Source organism: Convolutriloba macropyga, chromosome 13 (assembly GCF_964194025.1).
Source record: "Convolutriloba macropyga chromosome 13, txConMacr16.3, whole genome shotgun sequence".
In the NCBI taxonomy this organism is placed as follows: domain Eukaryota; kingdom Metazoa; phylum Xenacoelomorpha; order Acoela; family Convolutidae; genus Convolutriloba; species Convolutriloba macropyga.
This window is the reverse complement of record NC_134480.1, coordinates 39,524,082-39,543,859: the sequence shown is the minus strand read 5'-3', so window position 1 is coordinate 39,543,859 and position 19,778 is coordinate 39,524,082. Positions and strand designations below refer to the sequence as shown.

Below are 19,778 nucleotides of genomic sequence, written 5' to 3'. Positions count from 1 at the left end.
CCGGCTGATTAATCTCCCCAATGATCAATTTGTCGAGCAAAACGTTTAAAACTGGAGGATTTTCTAACTCAATCTTTTTAAGTTTGAATCTAGCTCCTGCCACTAGGTTCTCTGTACAACAAGCAAAAATTTGTAAAGAACAAGGATCTCAGAATTCTTAAGATTTAAACATTATATCTTGAGGATTGCAGTTCTGCTCGCGGCTTTCATATAGGCAAAAATAGCACGAATGGTTGCAACTTCGTAGCTTCTAACAGTCTAAAAATTTAAACCCTAAAATTTAAGTGATATCTTGAATTTCTCAGATAATATTTTTCAAAAACCTAGTGTCAATTATTCGTCTCGAGGAAGTCTCTTAAGTCCTGTAAAGATATTTTCATATTTGCATCGGAAACTCATGTACTATCTTTTTTGGAGACTATATATGGTTTAAAAACCCATGTCTCTATCCAGTAAAAACATAGATGGCAGATTGCCAGAAAATAGCCGCAATAGATTCGTAGATCTGCAGTCTCAAAAGTAAAAAAGACAGAACAAAACAATTCGTCTTTTCATCTGTTATATTTTGATTAAAAATCTGTATAAGTTATTGCTGCCTCTATTAGCTGATCTCAAATTACTTTCATTTAGAGTGACACACACTCACTTGACCTTATCTCTGAATTAAAGTAAATAAAAGTCAATTTCAAAGTGAGGAAGTCATTTTTGAGAGCGAGGTAAGTAAAGTGTGACCAAAAATTTAATCACGCGAATGAACAAAAAAACTCGCTCCACTAAGAGCGAAAAATGACGTCACGCATGTAATTCAGTCGAAATTGCTTGAACGAATGAACAAAAATGCTATGACGTCATATGGTCGTAACAAAAATCTTGACGACGAAATAAAAAAAACCGAAAGAAGGCCAATAATAGCCCCAGCTATCGCTGTGCGGCTATTAATAAAGAAAAAAATTGCATTGCTTTATTTGTAGCTTTGCTCTATTTGTATTCTGAGTTTCTCTGTGGACTCAGCCTTAACTCCGAGGTTTTCAGGGACGAAACGTTTGGACGGAGGGAAGTAACGGTATTTTTGAGTTCGAGAAAATTAGCAATCTCTTTTGTTTGGTTTGAATCTAAAGGAGCTTGTTTTGGCATGATCAAGAGTCTTTTGGGTTCTCATTTAGAGAAGAAAATGAGTCTGTTCATTTATCTATTTGGTAGTTAAATAATCATTCCCTCAAAATCTTCGATACACAATATCGACGAACAAAACTCTGCGTTTTGAAAGTATCTTTCAATGCATCAAAGTATTCATTTATAAGTTCGTTTTTAGAAAAATAAGTATGTTCTAAAAATTAGCTATGAAGTTTATTTAACATTCACCCTAACAATATGAGCTGTTGAATTGTACCAGGCGCTCGCGCTTGCATAAAATTACATATTTACAAAAATAGAGTAAAACCAACTGCAAAATTTTAAATTGATAAGATAAAATGCTTTCGTGGTCTCATTACGTATATACATAGCATAATTAAAGATTTCAAATTCTAATGCTTAAAAGCTATCAATTCAATTCTTGATATTATCAATAAAATTCATCAATCATCATCGCCAGCGTTTACTGGCTGACGAGCCAGAGCAGCAGCCTGGCGTCTCGCAATCCATATATACCCGAAAGATATATAGCATATAAAGAGGAGATAAAACACACCCACAATACTTATAAATACAAGCACAACAACTGGAAAGTCATAATCTGCAATTGATATGTAAATGAGGGCAAAGTTAATGACTACTAAGCCAACACTTAAAACTGCGAATATGAGCCTGATTGGAACAGCTGATACGAATGTATCCATGATACTGCGTTTGCTAGTGAACACAATCACAGGTAGAATGGCGAACGGGAGAAGGACACTTTGAAGTACGTTCAGCCAGGAAGACACCGATTCCAAGTCTGCCAATGCGAATAGCGCCAGCATGAGGGTGGGAACCATAGCTATTGTTCTGGTTAGTAGGACTCGCTTCCATCTAGGCCATCGGATGCTTAAGAAGCCCTCCATGACAAATTGACCTGAAACGAAGAGTTAATCTTGACTGCATACTATATGTGATCTCGGACACTTGTTTAAATGTTGAGAAAGTGACGTCTTTTTCAAAAAGATCTAAATTTAACTCTCGCTCTCACTAACCTATCACACAATACCGGGATAAATTTCAAACATACCCGGCAGATTGCCGGAAAATAGCCGCCGTTGATTGCCGTAACCACGATTGGGATTAAAAGAAGAGAAAAATAATAATAAAAAAGATTTTGGTAGAAAAACATTTTTACAGAGCGAACTAATTTGATGTCATTCTGTAGTTGAACATACTCCTATTTCATAGTGAGACGATACAGGAGCTAGTATCAATACCAAAAAGAATTAGAGATGGTAATTAAGACTTATAAGAACCAAGTTCGAGTAACGGGCATCTAAAACTAGGCTCTATGGGTTTACCCCGTTTCTATTTCAGATTTCGTTTTTTGATACTGACTCTGTTCATGTTGAATTGCTTTGCTGCGCAACTGCTGTCTAAAGGCACTTTGAGCACAATGAGAGGAGAGTGGAACTAGCCTAAAGAAGTCAAAAAGATTTCACGCAAAATAATGAACAAGCAGTGAACTAAGGTAAAATAAAAAAATTTCATTCGACGAAGTACAAAAATCATTGCCAGACAAGTCCTGACGTACAATTCAAAGAATTGTCATTGACTTCACAAAAAAACTACCTAAAACGGACTATGAGTTATTTGGAAAAGCCATTTCTAAAAAATCAGATCGAAAAAATTAAAAAACAAAATCAGAAAATCAATATCAAAATGCCGCATGTGAAGAAACAACCGCTAGCGACGATCAAAAATTTGGTTCAAACAAAAACCTAGGCCTAGAATGAACTAGGAATGGTTTGGGAAAATCGTTCAGAAAAAAAAACCGAGTCAAAAAATCGAAAGAAAGAAAAAAAAGTGAAATTACCGCATGTGAGCAAACATAGCCGGCAGCTGTCAGGAATAGTTGCCAAAGAATAGACTTGTGTGCCGTATAATAGAGATAGAAACAGAAACAGACCTCAATTGAAAAATAATTCGACGCAGCTCAAAAAGCCAGGTAAAAAACATTCAGCGATAAATTCATAAAGCTTGTTAAAATTCATTCCGCAGAAGCCTTTTATGAGGGACCTTTACTGCACATATGAGTTCTTTTAACCTTAAATTAATTCAAATTAAACTTAAGTTTTAAACTGCAAAAGTCATTTTAGCACTTCATCCTAATCACGCAAATTGAGCACAATCACTTGTGCTAGAGAGAGAGAGAGAGAGAGAGAGAGAGAGAAGAGAGAGAGAGAGAGAGAAGAGGGAGAGAGAGAGAGAGAGAGAGAGAGAGAGAGAGAGAGGGAAAGAGAGAGAGAGAGAGAGAGAGAAAGAAAGAGAGAGAGAGAGAGAGAGAGAAGGGGGAGAGAGAGAGAGAGAAGGTGAGAGAGAGAGAGAGAGAGAGAGAGAGAGAGAGAGGAGAGAGAGAGAGAGAGGGAAGAGAGAGAGAGAGAGAAAGAGAGAGGTAGAGAGAGAGAGAGAGAGTGAGAAATGACGTCTGCGCGCAAAGCCGTTAGTGAGAGGAAGAACTCTTTCAGAAATTGACTTTTTCACCTTTGCTGTGTGTGAAACAAATGTAAAAACGAACATAGCCGGCAGATTGCCGGAAAATAGCCGCGATAGACGCTTGTGTCCTTCCATGAATTGAAACAACTAAAGCATTAAGATTGACAGATCGACCACCAGTCCTTTAACAGACCACTAGACTTTTTGGGTTATATTCGGACTGTCAATTTTATGACACATACGGTCTACAAGGAAAAAGCCCCAAAAAAAGCATTTTCAAAAATGATATTCGATATCAAAAACTCAAGCCTAATAATCAACAAGGAGGGCATATAAGTTTAGCACTACTTAGATGCACACTATTAACTACTAAATGTTCATAAAATTTGAAAGTGAGGTAAGTCACGCAATTGCCCTAAAAGCCAAAATGACGTCACGAAAACAAATTTTAACCGCAAAGCAGTAGAGGTCACTGAAGTCATTGAAAAAGTCAACTCCAAAAAGTCAGGTCGTAACAATCATCGATGGAGACAACAAATTGAAACCACTATGTCCCCAATAATAGCCGCTATCGCTTCAGACGACGAAACAAAATAAAACCAAGAGCTCCGCAATATAGCTTCGCTCAGCTTACAGCTTTTCAGCTATAAAAAAACCACTAGCGAGAAAGCGAATTTTTGTTCAAACACCGTTTTCTCACTCTGCTTTAAAGTAAGAGCAAAAAAACTAAAAAACTTCACGCCGCAAAACCACTCGCTTTTTCGCTCCACTTCCTGCTTCGGCGTGACCAAAATCTCTACTCCAATTTGACTTCAAAAATCATGAAAATGTGTGAACAGATCTTAAAGACAGCGCCCCAATGCAATTCAAATTCTTTGAATTGTAAAAAAAACAGGAGGGCTATAATAGCCGGCTGAAAAGCTGAGGCGGCTATTAATAAAATTCTTTAAAACTACCAGACCAATTCTAGAGCCCCAATTAGCAGCAGTCTCAAAACTGAGCGTATATTTAAAACGAAGTCAATGAAAATCAGGTACCTGCATATGTCCCGGTCATGGTTGAGCTCTGTCCGGACGCCAAAATTCCGATACCCCAAATGACAGCCATTGCTCGTCCAAACTCATCGTGAATCATATCACCGGCAGAACTTAACGTCGCGTCCGTTTGTCCGAAGAACTGGTAGGCAAACACGGCGACAACTGCCATGTTGATGAAAAATGATACAATGAGGGCAAGTGCTGACTCGATGGCGTAATACATGTTGGCCTCTTTCACACTGGCTTTGTTAGTTCTGTCGATATTTCTGGAGAGGACAAGAGCGGAATGGAGGTAGAGATTGTGTGGCATTATCACGGCACCCACTATACCCAGAGCCTGGAAAAACGGACAAAATATAAGCTGCAATCAAATCTTAAGAATGTCCGATCAAAAGCGTTTCGAAGATGGTCATAAAAACGAGACAACTGTGTCTAATTTATTTATCCAAAGGCCACAACTAACAGATTTCTCCATATAGAATTTTGGTTGATAGTTTTCAAATTTCTGTCAAGTAATTATCAGATCGGCTCAAGCAAATTTTCCCTACAAAAACCTAGAAGTCTGGAGTAGGTGTAGAAATCTTCATGTCTCAATTGAATATAGCTAGTTTAGAGTTGATCCAGTTGACATTGGTCGCAATTCAGTTGACATTGGTCGCAAATGCTTGGATTGTTGATGCTTTCACGACTAAGGGTACCATGGAAGGACAATACATCGAAAGAGTAGATCTGCAAGCAAGGTTGGGACAGTAGATCCGAAATTTATGAAAGTTGAATTGGCTGATCAAATTTAATAACACACTAATGCTAATGCGTATAGCATGCTCAATTGTTAAAATTTGTCAAGTTTTCATTGCTTAATTTTAAGTCCAAATTAGTTACTCAAATGGAGAATAAAATTCTATTTTAGGGAAGTGAAACAATTAACCTGAGATCCTGCTTCCGAAGTGCAGTTGCTACATCCAGGAATGATCATGCCCTCGATGACATCCACCGGATCAGGCCAGATGTAGATGTACATGTACCAAAAAGACACTGCCATTGTGGTCACTAGGAAGCCAAAAAACGCCTCCAAATTCCTCAGATTGTACATCTCCAGAAATAGGAAAGTGAAAGTGTCGAGGCCTGAGAAATGGCATGAATTATGTGAACAATTTAATTGATGCATCAGACACTGCACTCAAAAAAATTTCAAGTAAACTTACATAAAATTCAGTTGAGGCAATGCCAAGGTGCATATTTTTTACTAACCCAACATACTCAGGTAAATTAAAGATTTGTGTATAAATTTACTTTTATGAATTAGATTACAATTAATAGAGATATTTTAATTGGCTATATTGAATTGTGCGAAGCCCTTTCTTATTGGCGATATGATGGCTGTCTGTCAAATATTTTTCCCGAGTCTGCTCATTTTCCTCTCAGTCACGATGGACAGATTTTGAAGTATTTGAAACAAAATAAATATTGTTGCCCCTCGGTAACATTCGGGCAAAGATATTTCTCACAAAATAGGGACGAAATAGTGACAACATGGTAAAAAAAGTCATCGTTTTATTGTTCCAACATTTTTTTCCAAATATTGTTCCAAAAATGGGGGAATATATATGCGAGGCTGTTTTTCTTCTTCAGTCTAATATTCATCTTTTCTTTACGCATCGTAAAGAAAAAAGACAAACACCGTTTTCTCGGGATCTAGTTTTGATTTATATCAAAATTTTTCAAAAATTTGAAAAAAGGGGGAACATTTTAATTTCGAAGGAGAAATCGAAAAAAACCGCTCGCGGGTAGGGGTGACAAATCGCGTTGAAATTTAAGGAATATATGGCAAAATTTGTAGTAAAATTAGTTACTTTAAAGGGAGTTCTGATTATCACGAGTAACTTTTTACAGCTGCAAGCCTAAAAATAACGAATATAGCTATTCGACCAAAAAAACTGAAAGTCGATTTTGTTTTTCTCAAAATTTGCTTTAAAAATTTACTCTCTTCTTTTCTGCTTATTGAAAACTACTGTACTAACCAAAAAAAAATCGAACTGCTTTTTTGGAAAACAGACGATTTCAGGCAATTTAGAGCTCTCAAAATAGCCAAAAAAATCAACTTAAAAAGCTTAACTAAAAGCAAAAAAATTGTATTCTTTTCTAAAATCTGGAGTCTATACGAACAATTCTTCTAATTTCATTAAAACCAACCATTTCTGTATTTTCAAAACCAAGGAGACGTAGAAAATACCGATTTCATCGAATGAACATCAAATCAACCGAATTTATTATTGAAAAAGAAGATGAATTTCATTTGATCATTTTTTTTAATTATCATTCATTGTTGTAGGAGACGATCATTTGAACTAACCTTCTCTAGTAAAATCAATTACAGAAAAATTTGAGTGAGAAAGTTTATGGATCCTCAGGTTGGAAAACCTATTAGATGTTCATAGTTTTATTTGGAAAGTTAGAAAAAGTTTTCCTTACATCGTTTCTGTATTTTGAAAAAGCTCATCAAAATCATATTTTCCAGACTGTTAGAACTTCTATAAATTAGAGATTTTGATAGTTTACTGATAGTGGAAGTCCTCATAAAAAATGAAGGGTGTAGAAAAGAACTTTCCTTCAGTTAAAAAAATTCAAAGAATTCTCTAGAGTGATAAGGCCAAATCGTAAAAACACTTATAACCATTGATCTCAATTACTGCTAAATAAATGCTTTTAAGCACGGCAGTGCTATAACTGTCAGAGATCTTGAAAATTTAGAAAAATTACGTCATAATTGCCACAAAAACCGGTCTTAAATATATTCAAAACAAAAATTGTACCTTTTAAATCTAGCTGGTGAAACCTCTTGAGATTTCGTATAAAAAAATGGACCATTATGCTCATAAACATCACAAATAACAAATTTTGGAAACAATTTTAGTTCAAATTTTAGTGTCAGTTTTACAACTACCGATACAGTTGCGTCAAAGTCAACACCTAGTTTTTCAGACAAACAAAACAAAACATACATGAACTAAGCGAAACAGTCTAATATCAGTTGCCACAACGAAAATACAGCATTTTTGTCAGCCATAACAGCAAACAGCTATGTATGTATGAGTGTGTGAAAACAATTTGTGTGGTAAGTGTGTAGGAGAGGGAGAGAAGAAAAGAGAGAACTAGTTGGAGACTTAATTCCTTGAATGCTGGACAGAAATAGAGGCTGAGTGCAAAAAATGTCAAAATCCTAAAAAAATTGAAATTACTGATGAAAATTGCGATTATAAATTTGTTAAAAACTAAAATTGTGTTCAATAAATATAGTCGGTAAAACATCTGCAAGATTTTGAGAAAAAAACCAAATGGCACATTATGCTCATGAAACATTGAAAATCAGAAAATTTGAAAACTCTGAAAGATTTCATTTTAAATTTTCCTTTCAAGCTTAGAGTTGCCAATGCAATTGCCTCAAAAAGTACTTACCAATTTTTCCAGACAAAACGACACTTAGGAACGAAGCCAACCACGGATAAGGTTAGTTTCAACAAATTAAAAAAAGATTTTTGGATGCACTTGTGTGAGGTTACCTGTGTTAGTGCGTGCGTGCCGTGCGTGTAATGTGTTTTGTCCCAACGACACATTAAACCATTGCGCAACTTTCAGAATACCCTCAAAGTAACAGCGGGAATCGACACATAAATATTGTGACACATACAGTGGAAACAGTGGAAATCGACACATAAATTTCTGCAACACGCTGGTACAAATTTTATATATAGAAGTTCAAATATTTTATTATCTAATTTATACAGTAAGTTTTCGGAAGCTTCTAGCGAACACTTAAATCAGATTTACGCCGCATAGCTCTGTTAAGCATGTTCTCCTCAGAATTGGATTCAAAGAAATAATTAATTTCCTCTCCGGTATTTTTGTTTTCTAAGCAACAAAAGCGTTACAGCAGTCTTATTTCGTCAGAAAGGCATAGACAGCTTCATTTTTGATAAGTGGGTAGAAAACAGTCAGTTTTGTTTCTGTCCGGTAGTAGTGTGCAAAAACCATATTTTATCGTTTCAGAAAAAAATGTAGGAATTACTGCTGATCAGCACGCGCCAGTCAACGCCAAACAAATTTGAAATAGAATTGAAATTAACCAGCAAACTTCAATATTCACTTAATAAAATATAAGCCGACTAATGTCGTAAGAATTGCTCTAGAATGACAGGCGGGTGGAAAAACATTTGCCCCCACTGGGATTCGAACCATTGATTTCCCGCTTCATAACTATATAACAATCGACTGTGCTATTTGGCCCTTGTTTTTGCTATACTGCAACCGACTTTATATAAGCAACAAGATGTACTTCAGAGTGAGAGCAATAGATCACTCAAAAATGAAGAACGAAAGCGTGAAAAAGTCACTTGAGAAGGCAACGAATGTTCTAGAAGAAAAGCACAAAATGGTCAAGCGAAAAATTTGCATATAAAAGACCAACACGTTTACAATAATTGCTATAAACTTCGTTCAAGAGCAGTTAATAACGTAAACAAATTTGAAGTTAAATTTCAACTTTTTGAAAAACTTTACCTCTTAAACTTTTTGCCTCTAAAACTATGAACATGCGTATTATTACCGTAACAGAGAATATCGTAATTAGCCCCAGAGAGCATATCTTCAGTTTTCAAAAATTATTAAACTTTATCATCAAAAACAGAAAAATACCTGGCAGATTGCCGGAAAATAGCCCCCGTTGATTCCGATAAACACAATTGGGATTGAAAGAACAGAAAAAAAAGAAAATGACTTTTCTGGAAAAACAACTTTAAAGTGCGAACCATTTTGATGTCATTTGGTAGTTGAATAGTCTCCTGTTTCATAGTGAGACGATACAGAAGCTAGTATCAATACCAATAAGCATTAGAGATGGTAACTAAGACTTATAAGATCGAAGTTCGAGTAACGAGCATCCAAAAATGGGCTCTATGGGTTTATCCCGTTTCTATTTCCAATTTCGTTTTTTGATACTCTGTTCATTTTGAATTGCTTTGCTGAGCAACTGCTGTCTAAAAACACTTTTATCAGAATGAGAGAAGAAGGAAACTAGCTTAGAGAAGTCAAAAATATTTCACACAAAAAATTCAACAAGCTGAACTCTTTATTCGACGAAGTTAGAAACATATCCGGAAGAATTCCGGAGACGACTCGAAGTAGAAACGTGGCTATCCTCACTGAAATTTGCAAATTCAACAAATTTGAAACAGGAAAAATATGAAAAAAAAACATATCTGACATAAACTGATACAAACTGCTTAAATTTAAGTTTAGTGGAAACTCAGGAAAAACTACTGGTAAAGGAACCTGTTATACAGATAGTTGGTAGCAAAATATTAACAACTGACAGACAACCCGATAAAAATGGGTTTATTAAAAAAACATCAAAGGGAAAGATGACGGACGAAACCTCAAAGTAAAATCTTCGAAAAACTCTTTGCGAAAAGCTAAATTCAACTACCCAACCATTAATAAGAGAAAATTTTAAACACATTCTCTCGTATATCAGTCACCCAACCAAAATTTGACTGAGAAAAACAGACAACAATTAAAATATAAGAACAGCAAAAAAAAACAAAATAGAAAATTTGTTTAATTTAATATAGTGATATATGCCCTGTTTAGCTTTCACAATTCGTCCTTACCATTAATCGGCAAACAATTTTCACTGCCACATCACTCACTCATCCAAAACGAGGGAGAAAAAAATCAATGGACTGTCGGTAACTGCTAAGAAAAAAACTGAAAATAAAGTTAAGAAACTTATGCTTGAGAAGATTGCTATGACTAGACTCGAAGTGTCAGTTAATAGTACACACACATAGAAAGTAACTCTCAATTTGTAATTGGCTCCGAAAACGTAGAGCAGGAAGCGTAAGGTCAGATGAAAGCCAAAAACCATAAAAACCGCCAAAACATCGGCAAAAAATTGTTCGAATTTAACCAATTTTCCTCAAAATTATAAAAACCATTAATCATAACGAACGACCAGCGAAACTGCCAGAACAACTAGTTGCAAACATAGAACTCCGCACAGGTTATTCAAAAATTCAAGAAGAATACAAAAAATACTACATAAGCTTAAAATAGGCAAAACGTTAAAATAGACGAAAATTGAAAATATATGTGTAATATTTGCCTCATATGGTCCAGAATGCTTCCAAACAAACTACTACTAAAGTAAATTATTGTGAGAAACACTTTTTCGACAACTGTTTTGAAAAAGCCGCACCTGATTAAAAAATTTCGTACAATTATCAAAATTTTTCTCACAACTACTTTTCGCGCCTCTAATAAATAAATGGTTTTCCACGATAGGATTAAAAAATTACTCTATTCTCTGATTTTGGGTTAGTTCAGCCATTTGGCCTAAATACAGGTTTTCACATGCGGCATTGAATTTTGCTTTCTGTTTCAAATAAACTCCAAAAAATATCGATCCAAAATTAAGTACATGTAATTATTTAGCAATCATGGTTCAAAAACATTACACAGCCACGCTGCCGTTAGAACAAAAAATTGAGATAAGGCTACAAAGATTGGTTAAACTAGGATATTTTGCAAAGAAAATTGTCAAAACAATAAAATTATAAAAATATATCAAAATTGTAATTGAGAAACAAAATTCCCTTGAATTTCATAGATTAGACGTCAAAAAATCAGTTATTAATATCAAGAAATTAAACCACTGACTGTGCATAGGAACTTTTCTGAGTAAAACAAAAACAAATAAAAAAAAATACAACAATGCAAAAAAGGATTAGTATGTGTACAATTTGATAAAACAAAAAAGAAGTCACGTTCAAAAGAGTTGTTCAATGCACGAACTGCCAATCGAACGCTGACTTACACATCGCATTTTCATAAAAAATCCAACCTTTACTTTAAAAATTTACTTTAAACGGACTGGGACCTTAATGAGATCATGAAAAACAGAAATCGTGGACAGTATGTACAAATTGGCAGACAAGGATTCGACAATAATTCATTCAAATTTAGAGTTCTTGTGATGCTAAAAATGGCATTGAATTATAACAATTCTTTTGTTGAAGATGTTAGAATAATAAAAGAGGCAAACAAAAATGGATTTTGCCATACTTTTTTGGATCTTGATATAATTGGAACCAAGAATCGCTAGACAGACTCTTTCATGTTGATAGAGCAAAAATTTCTGATTGCTATAAACACCGTTTCTTCAATAGTTAACCTCTACTAGAAAGGATAACTTTTTATTTTTAAACCATTATTTTTCATTATTTCAACTAAAATTGCACAACTTCCGTGAGGCGCCTGCAAACAAACCGGATAGGTTTAATGGCGATCTTATAGTGTCGCAAATTGTAATCGATTGTTTTTGTACAATGTATGTATTTTTTTGCTTCTATTTTATGGTAACGGCACTACGAGCAATTTATTATTATTATTACAGGTTGAGGTGGGAGCAGATAGGAAGAGGAGTGCGGGGGCATAATTGCAGAGCGGATCCCAACCGCCTAACTATTCATAGTGCGCATTTACGCCTGCACAACAGAAGTGGAGACGGGTGGTGGTTGGGGATCACTTTCGCCTGTTTCAAGACAAAAAGTTACGAAAATTTGTAGATCAGACGAAAAATCGAATAAAAAAGCGAAGTTAAAAACTAACCGCCTTTATCTTGATAGAAAAAAGTCTAACCTGTAATTAGGACACCGAACCAGATTGGAATTGCTTTGTTTGACAACAAGTTGATAGCCGTGGCCGATCCGATCACTTCCTGAATGTCCGATCCAATAATTGCCAATTCTATTAGCAACCACAGACAGATCCTGGGCCACTGAGCAAAAAAATATTCTATAGAATTAAATGACCTCCATTTCTGTACGCTTATCTTGAAAATCAACAAAAAATTGAAATATCATAATTGATAAATTTGCGCACTCTATAATTGTAATGAAATATAATGGTCATTACCACCTATTATAATATTAATAATTTGGGTTCCTGCCTAATCACAACCGAACAGCATTAGACCACAGCGGCCTCTTCTCAGCTTCCCTTTTTCTTATTACTCCCCACATTTCAGACTGTTCTTTTAATGCATTATCAAGCCATACATGCCGTTATTAGCAAAAAGGTAGTTGTTAGTACATAAAGGCTAAGTGAACAACATTTTCAAGACCTCGAGATCTGTACATTTAAATCTCATTTTATCCTCTGTCAAATTTAACTACATCTCATTTTTGATATGCGACGATCTTATGCCTGAATGTTGAGAACACTAAATAAGTACTTACAAATGTATACTGTTCGCGGCAATGTTCTGCTAAATTGCGCCCCGTAACAGCACCGAGTCTCGCAGACAAAGATTGCAAACAGAACCCAAGAAATGTCGACCACAGCAGAACCCAGAGAAGATTATATCCGGCAATTGCACCCTGCTGAAGATCAGATTCAATATTTCCTGGATCCAGATACGCTATGCACATTAGGAACCCTGGACCAGTGAAAGCCCAGAGCTTCCGGAAACTGAACTTCGCAGGAGTGTCCAACGTCGGTATCTGGATCTGAGTGTCTTCAGGATGGTCGTCAACAGTTCGGAATGGTCTCATCAAACTTCTTTTCCAGGAGGGTTCATTGCTATCAATGTCAGAACGTGCGCCCGATTTGTGTTCCTCGTTTGGAATCAACGATGATGATGATTCATATTGCCCCTCATCGGACTCGACCGGACTTTTCTCTTCTCTATGCTGTTGCGAACTCATTTCCAGAAGCTGCTGTTTCTCGCGACCACTGACAATAAAATAATCATCGGAGTCCGAGTCAATAATCTTACCATTCATATGTTTGGTAAATATATCTATTTGAACTTTCACCTTCAGAACTATTTGAACTTTTCACCCACAAATTGTAAACTTGAACACATCTACTATACTATCATCAAAGCCATTAAATATAGTTTGATCACTTTTAACGCTTGCTCAAACGTTTAGCATTCTATGTTTGTTTGAACTTGCATGTACTTGTATATTTGCTAAACATTTTCAAGGCAATCGTTGCAAAAATTGGCAATAACTCATTCGCAATCATCAAATCACTCCTTGATAAGTATTAACAGCCATTGTGAACACCTGAAAAGATGCAGTTTACCTGTCTACCTTAATTCAACAAAAAAACATTTCATCACTTGTTGATCACGAGTTGTTCTAAAAATAGAGACCTTATCAATGACATAGTCAATGGAACAATGGTCGAAAGAGAGCAAACTTTATAATATGAAATTTACTTTCAGTTATGCAACTAGTGGTAGCTCAACAAGATGTCGCAATAGTTGATTTAACAGGCTACCCATTTCTCAATATTTCTATGAGAAAGTAGAGTCGAATCGAAAGCAAATACTACCAAGATATCACAGGATTAAGGACTCCTGAACATCAATAGGAGACAGTTTTATTTACCTTACTTAATTCAACGAAAAACATTTTACTTAATCGCGAGCTGTTCTAAATATAGTAGCCATAACAGAAGACATAGTTAATGAAACAATAGCGAAATGATAGCGAGCTTAAATACCATCAAGTTAACCTTGATTTACGCAACTAGTAGTTGCTGAACAAGATGTCGCAATAGTTGAACAAGCTACTCATTTCTCAAAATAACTATGAGCAAGTTGAGTCGAATCGAAAGCAAATATTACCAAGATATCTCAGGAATAAGGACTTCTTAAAATCAATAGGAGACTCAAAAGATCTAACAACCTACTCATGTTATGCATCCTGGGTAAATTGGAGTTGCGAAAGATTAGCTAAATTTAGCCAAAATGTCCTACTTTGCAAATTCGACTAACCATCACACAAACTAACTTCAAAATTCTCTTACCTATTTTCTTCTCAGAATCAGAGCTATGCCAATGTTGCAGAAGTTAATGTATTATGTAAAGTACACAATTTTAATAATTTGAATGTCCTTACATGTTGCAGCTAAAAATAACAACAAATGAAAGTACTTATAGCTGGTACTCAGACACATTCAAATTAATGTAAGCTACAATAAAACTTGTCAAACTGCCTCAAAGCTAATTTAATTTAAACAAAAAGCAACGCAAAAATATTTTGCTAAGTTTCCCAAAATTTCCAATTTACGTACACAAAACTTACTCAAATTGTAGCAAATTAAAGGGAAACGCGAAATTGAACTTGTAATTATCAACCTGAAATTAAGTTTAAATTTAAACGAAGCACTCATTTTTGCTAATTTTGCCTCAAAATTTAAAAAAGAAACAAATCAAACAATCAACTCAAATGAGAACAAATCACAAATCATGTCAAAATACGTCTAGACAACATCATTTCACAATACGCAGAACAGAGTTTAAACTGCACGGGTATAGTCGTACGCCCATTTGTGTCAACGCTGGTAACAGTAGCACAAAAAGCATACAAATCAACATCTAAAGTCATAATTTTCCCTCTAACTGTAAATCCAGAACAAACACAACGCTCGCATTTGTTCAGAAGGTTGATCACTGTTTGAGGTAAATCCTCGGATAGATTTTCAAAGTTAGCTCCTTTCATGATATTACACAGTTTATTGGCACTGAGAATAAATAAAGATTTGCAAACTTCAAATCGCTGTTCGTTTAATCTTCGACCGCGATCCGAAGCTATCCCTCGAAACGGATTCCCAAAAACATCCAAAATATTAAACTTTTTATTGAAATCCAACGTGGAAAAATTCAAAACTTCAAGTAAATTATTCGCAGCTCGTAATTCTTTTAGGTTCGAAAAGCCGCAAAAATTGGGCAAAGACGCAATTCGGTTGCTTGAAATGTTTAAATGATACAAATTTCGCATTTTCAGCAAACTTTCTGGGAAAGCTTTCAAACTATTCGCAGACAAGTCAAGCCTGATCAAGCTCGTTAACAGTTTTTTACTTGAATATGGCGACCATTCCGGAAATGATTCCAATTTATTCCCATTAAGAATTAATTCTTTCAAACTCATACCAAAAATAGATGCAGGAATTGTAACCAATTGTTGGTTGGACAAACTCAAAACTGTCAAATTTGATAACTGGAAAATTCTAGAGTCAATTCTTTTTAGTTGACACGCCGATTCCAGTATCAACACTTTAAGCGTAATTGGAAACGATTTATTCAATGGGTACTCGTTTCTGTTCCGTATCAACATTCGAGTCTTTTTCGGTTCAATTTCGTTTTTCTCGATCGGTTTCAGAACTGTTAGTTCAGGCGCAGTTCCCGTTTTCAGAACTGAACAAATAATCTGCAGAAAAGTTTTCAACTGAACCGGATCGGCATCTGAAATCAAAATATCTTTTCTCGGTTCTTTCAAGCGAAGCGTGCATTTCCCCTGGCTTGCAAACTTTCCAAATATATTTTCAATATTATCCCGAATTGGGTATTTCTGGCCCACTTTTTCCAAAGAAGTTGCTATTAACAGCAGGGCAACTGATTTTTCCTTCGGGCCATGAAACCCCACCGAAATGACAGCTTTTGAAGGTTTTACTACCTTCGCACGATTGACGATGTTCAGGTCTTCGCTGATCACGTTGCAGTTCAGACGCATACCATCTGAAAAATTGCAATAAGAAACTGCAATTAATTTTTCAACTTAGCTATGATTTTAAAAACAATTGTGAACAATTTATAAACATCAAAAACTCCCAAAAAGGCGCGGACCATAAATCCTGTTAGACGGCAGCACTAAAGAAGAAAAAATCAAGAAGCATCATTTGAAAGGTAAGTGCTTGAGGTCAAAAGCAGAAAATATGAAAATTTTTAAGTTCGTGAGATGGCCAAAACTTGGTCAGTGACTGTTCATATCGACACCAATATCAATAATTTTGCTGAGTCTTCATGAGGCAATTTTTAGTAACCAAAGTTTTTCATAGCTTATGTCCGACATTACCTCTAATTTCAATTATGTCCGATATTTGGTCAATAATTCATTCCAATATTTACTCATTAACGTCCGAAATTTTTACGACATGATTTACGTCAATTAAAGTAGTATTTACTCTTGCACTGCTATGTTGATATGGTCACCATTTTGCTGTATGTAAACAAATCACATTAGACCACATCCTAACAACAATAAAACCCTTGACATTAAATGAAAGAAGAAATGATGATTTCAATTGAATAACAAGCCTTCACAGATTTATAGAGCTTAACATTTACAACCAAACCAACTCGAAGACGTGTGAACCTAATTGCGTAATGTGAACCTATCTGTTGACTCCCTCATGGCATATACTCAGAATTAAGCTTGATTAAGGCGCACATATTTGGAACGAGTTGTATCGCTATTTCTGTGTGTGGCACAGAATGTTTCCATATTCTCTCTTTAAAGCATAGCAAATACCGAACACGATATTTCAGAAACGTTTGTTTTAGCACCAAACATTGTTTTTCATCAATCTGTTGCGAAAAAGCAAAGTTATTTAACTGAAATTTGGAACATAAACAACAGGAAAAAAAGATGAGTTTTCAAAGCAACCAAAAAACGTGAGTAAACATCAATTAAGAAATACTTCGTTGCGCTTAATTTCTGACAAACATTATTAAAAGAGTTTTTCCCAAGACGTGTTGTGACTAAACACGGACCTTTTAAGTTTGAATTTTTTTAAGCATTATTGACAATTTTGAATGGGCTTGATCAATGATTTTCTATAACTTTTTTGCGAAATTGTCAGGATTTTATTTAACAATTCAAAAGTCAAATCAATGACAACCGATTCCAAGTTAACTCTTTCTCAAACTATTTAATTTCTTCAACAAGAAGGTTTCTCAGATCATTAAAGAAACAGCGGCTCCACGTCACATGTATTCAGTGGAAACCTTCTCATTCCAAACTTTTCGTAGCCACGACACTCAAAATTCTGATACTGAAACAATTTTTAAAATCAATTGCTATATTTATTTCGATTATGTGGCTTACATTATAAAAGGGAAAAAAATCGTCCCAATGTTTCAAGTTTCTTCCCGCATTATCTGAAACAATTTTCATACTGAAACTGAAACAATTTTTTAAATCAATTGCTATATTTATTTCGATTATGTGGCTTACATTATAAAAGGGAAAAAAATCGTCCCAATGTTTCTCAAGTTTTTGAAAGTGATACTGAAACAATACTGATACTGAAACTGATTCTGAAACAGGTTTTTAAATCAATTGCTATATTTATTTTGATTATGTGGCTTACTTTATAAAAGGGAAACAAATCGTCCCAATGTTTCTCAAGTTTTTTTCCCGCATTAACTTCTGAACGGTGTTTTTTTAAAACAAAGGAATCAAATAGCACGTAGAAGTCAAAACGAATTTAGGCAGTAGTAAAATCAAGCAGCACAAGCAGGTGAAAGGAATCAATCTTTTTGAGAATTTCATAAAAATAACAGGGGAAGTCCTGGAACACAATTCAAGCAAAGGAAAACAACCAACAAAAATTCAATTCTGACTAATTCATTTCATTACTACTGACAAGTTCTGTTAACGGTAAAGAAAATGAGGCTACACAATTGAGAAAAGAAGGTTACACATAGTATCGAAAAAGTAACGAAAACTTATGTCAAAACGCAGATTGGGCTAGGAACCGTAATGACGCACCCACACAAAATATTTCCAAAAAATACTATGACGAGCTTGGAAAAACTAGCAAATTTGATTTAGCTTTTGAAAACAGGTTGCGTCTCACTTACTTTAAAACATTTCGATAGCTTTAAAAAGATCCAAAATTTTTAAAAACAAAGTATAAAAAATGCACATGGGAAGAATTTTTGAGAAGGCAGCGGTAAAAATACGCAAATTGAATAATAGAGCTCAGCTTTCTTCACATTTACGGGCGTTTTTCTAGGTGAAAACACTCAATTAGAAAGAAAGATAACTACAAAAAACTTTTTGAGGCACCTTAAAAAGATAGTATTAGATTCATTCTGTAGTCGTGGTTTTACCACAGACCGGATATTATTATTATGAGCATCAAATAAAAAAAAACAAAAAATAACAATTTTAATAAAAATATAAGCTACGTTCAAAACAGATTAAACGGAATACGATATAATTTGCTAGAGAGCATCTCAGACCCCTTCATATTTTTTGCCTGGGACAGAAAGAGAAACGTTTCACCAATAGTAAATTTTACAATTCACTATTTTTAAATGTAAATTTTATTCTGAAAAAATGACGTAACTTTATTTAAGAGAGAGGGAACAATTGATGTCCGAATTACTTTAAATTGCTTCAATTTAAAACTCAAAACAGCTTTCAAAATCAAAAGGAAAACAGAGCAAAATAGATAGAGAACAGTTCAGAACAAAAGGTAAGTAAAAATGATGTTTTGAAAGAACGATGATTTGTAAGCAGGTAATCTCCATCATTAAAAATCAATATGGAAGCTTGAAAAGTTGCTTCTCTTCGATACGATTTGTTATCATTAATGAGAATCAAGCGAGCCACCAAAAAGAACTGAATAGAACTAGAATTAAAAACCGACGATTTTTTAAAAACAATTACATTCAAAGTAAAAAAAATATCAGAATCACAAAAGGTGATCCACAGAGTCGAAGCAAAGCGCTGATGAAATTAAATTATTACTTTTTAGTAGCAGTCGTGCAGAATTCTGCTATTGAAAAGGGGCTAAAAATAATAGAAGCGATCAAAGCACGGCAAGTCAACAAAGACTCGCGGAACCCTGATTTCCCTATTATCACAGAATTGGCCATTCGCGCCCTGGATAATAGTTTTTTCTGTTACCTTTGCTGCCTCAGTTTGATTAACCGTTCTGCTACCTGATGCGCCTCCTAAAAACATCACAAAATATGAGTTCTGAAAAAAGAGCGCACCCAAAAACAAACCAAAATATAGGAAATCGGAACTCAATGATAACTTACTGAGTACTCAATTGTAACTCAAATTATCAAGACCTAAACAAATATTTAAGAATTTTGAGAATTTTTAAAGAATTTTGAATTCTGGCCAAATGCTGGGATGCAAAAGTCAAAAAATGTCTGAACAAAAAAGTGGGGTTAGCATAAAGTTCTCCCATTTATTTCAAAAAAAGTGGTAACAATAAAAAGTTGATTAAATAAAGCTTCGAGTTCAGTTTGCTATC

General features: G+C 34.8%; 2 protein-coding genes across 2 annotated transcripts; both read right to left on the bottom strand.

The window, feature by feature from the left end:
• Positions 1–1,440: 1,440 nt before the first annotated feature.
• Positions 1,441–13,810, bottom strand: LOC142352101 (metal transporter nramp1 homolog). The gene is made up of 5 exons (XM_075404473.1): positions 12,947–13,810; positions 12,348–12,486; positions 5,581–5,777; positions 4,653–4,989; positions 1,441–2,053 (listed from the first exon to the last, which is right to left on the bottom strand). The coding sequence occupies exons 1-5, from the start codon at positions 13,490–13,492 to the stop codon at positions 1,578–1,580; spliced, it is 1,695 nt and encodes a 564-aa protein (XP_075260588.1). The 5' UTR covers positions 13,493–13,810; the 3' UTR covers positions 1,441–1,577.
• A 1,119-nt stretch (positions 13,811–14,929) lies between these two features.
• LOC142351449 (leucine-rich repeat protein 1-like) lies at positions 14,930–16,262 on the bottom strand. Its single transcript, XM_075403460.1, has one exon. The coding sequence runs from the start codon at positions 16,232–16,234 to the stop codon at positions 14,969–14,971; it is 1,266 nt and encodes a 421-aa protein (XP_075259575.1). The 5' UTR covers positions 16,235–16,262; the 3' UTR covers positions 14,930–14,968.
• Between the last annotated feature and the right edge of the window lie 3,516 nt (positions 16,263–19,778).

Bases quoted from the DNA above. Each gene is read 5' to 3' on its own strand.
- LOC142352101 (XM_075404473.1), bottom strand. From the start codon at position 13,492: ATGAATGGTAAGATTATTGACTCGGACTCCGATGATTATTTTATTGTC. The intron at 5,778-12,347 runs GTTAGACTTTTT...GCCATTTCTCAG, and splicing joins GTTCGGTGTCCTAATTACAG to GCCTCGACACTTTCACTTTC. The intron at 2,054-4,652 runs GTACCTGATTTT...TCTTCGTTTCAG, and splicing joins CATGACCGGGACATATGCAG to GTCAATTTGTCATGGAGGGC.
- LOC142351449 (XM_075403460.1), bottom strand. From the start codon at position 16,234: ATGCGTCTGAACTGCAACGTGATCAGCGAAGACCTGAACATCGTCAAT.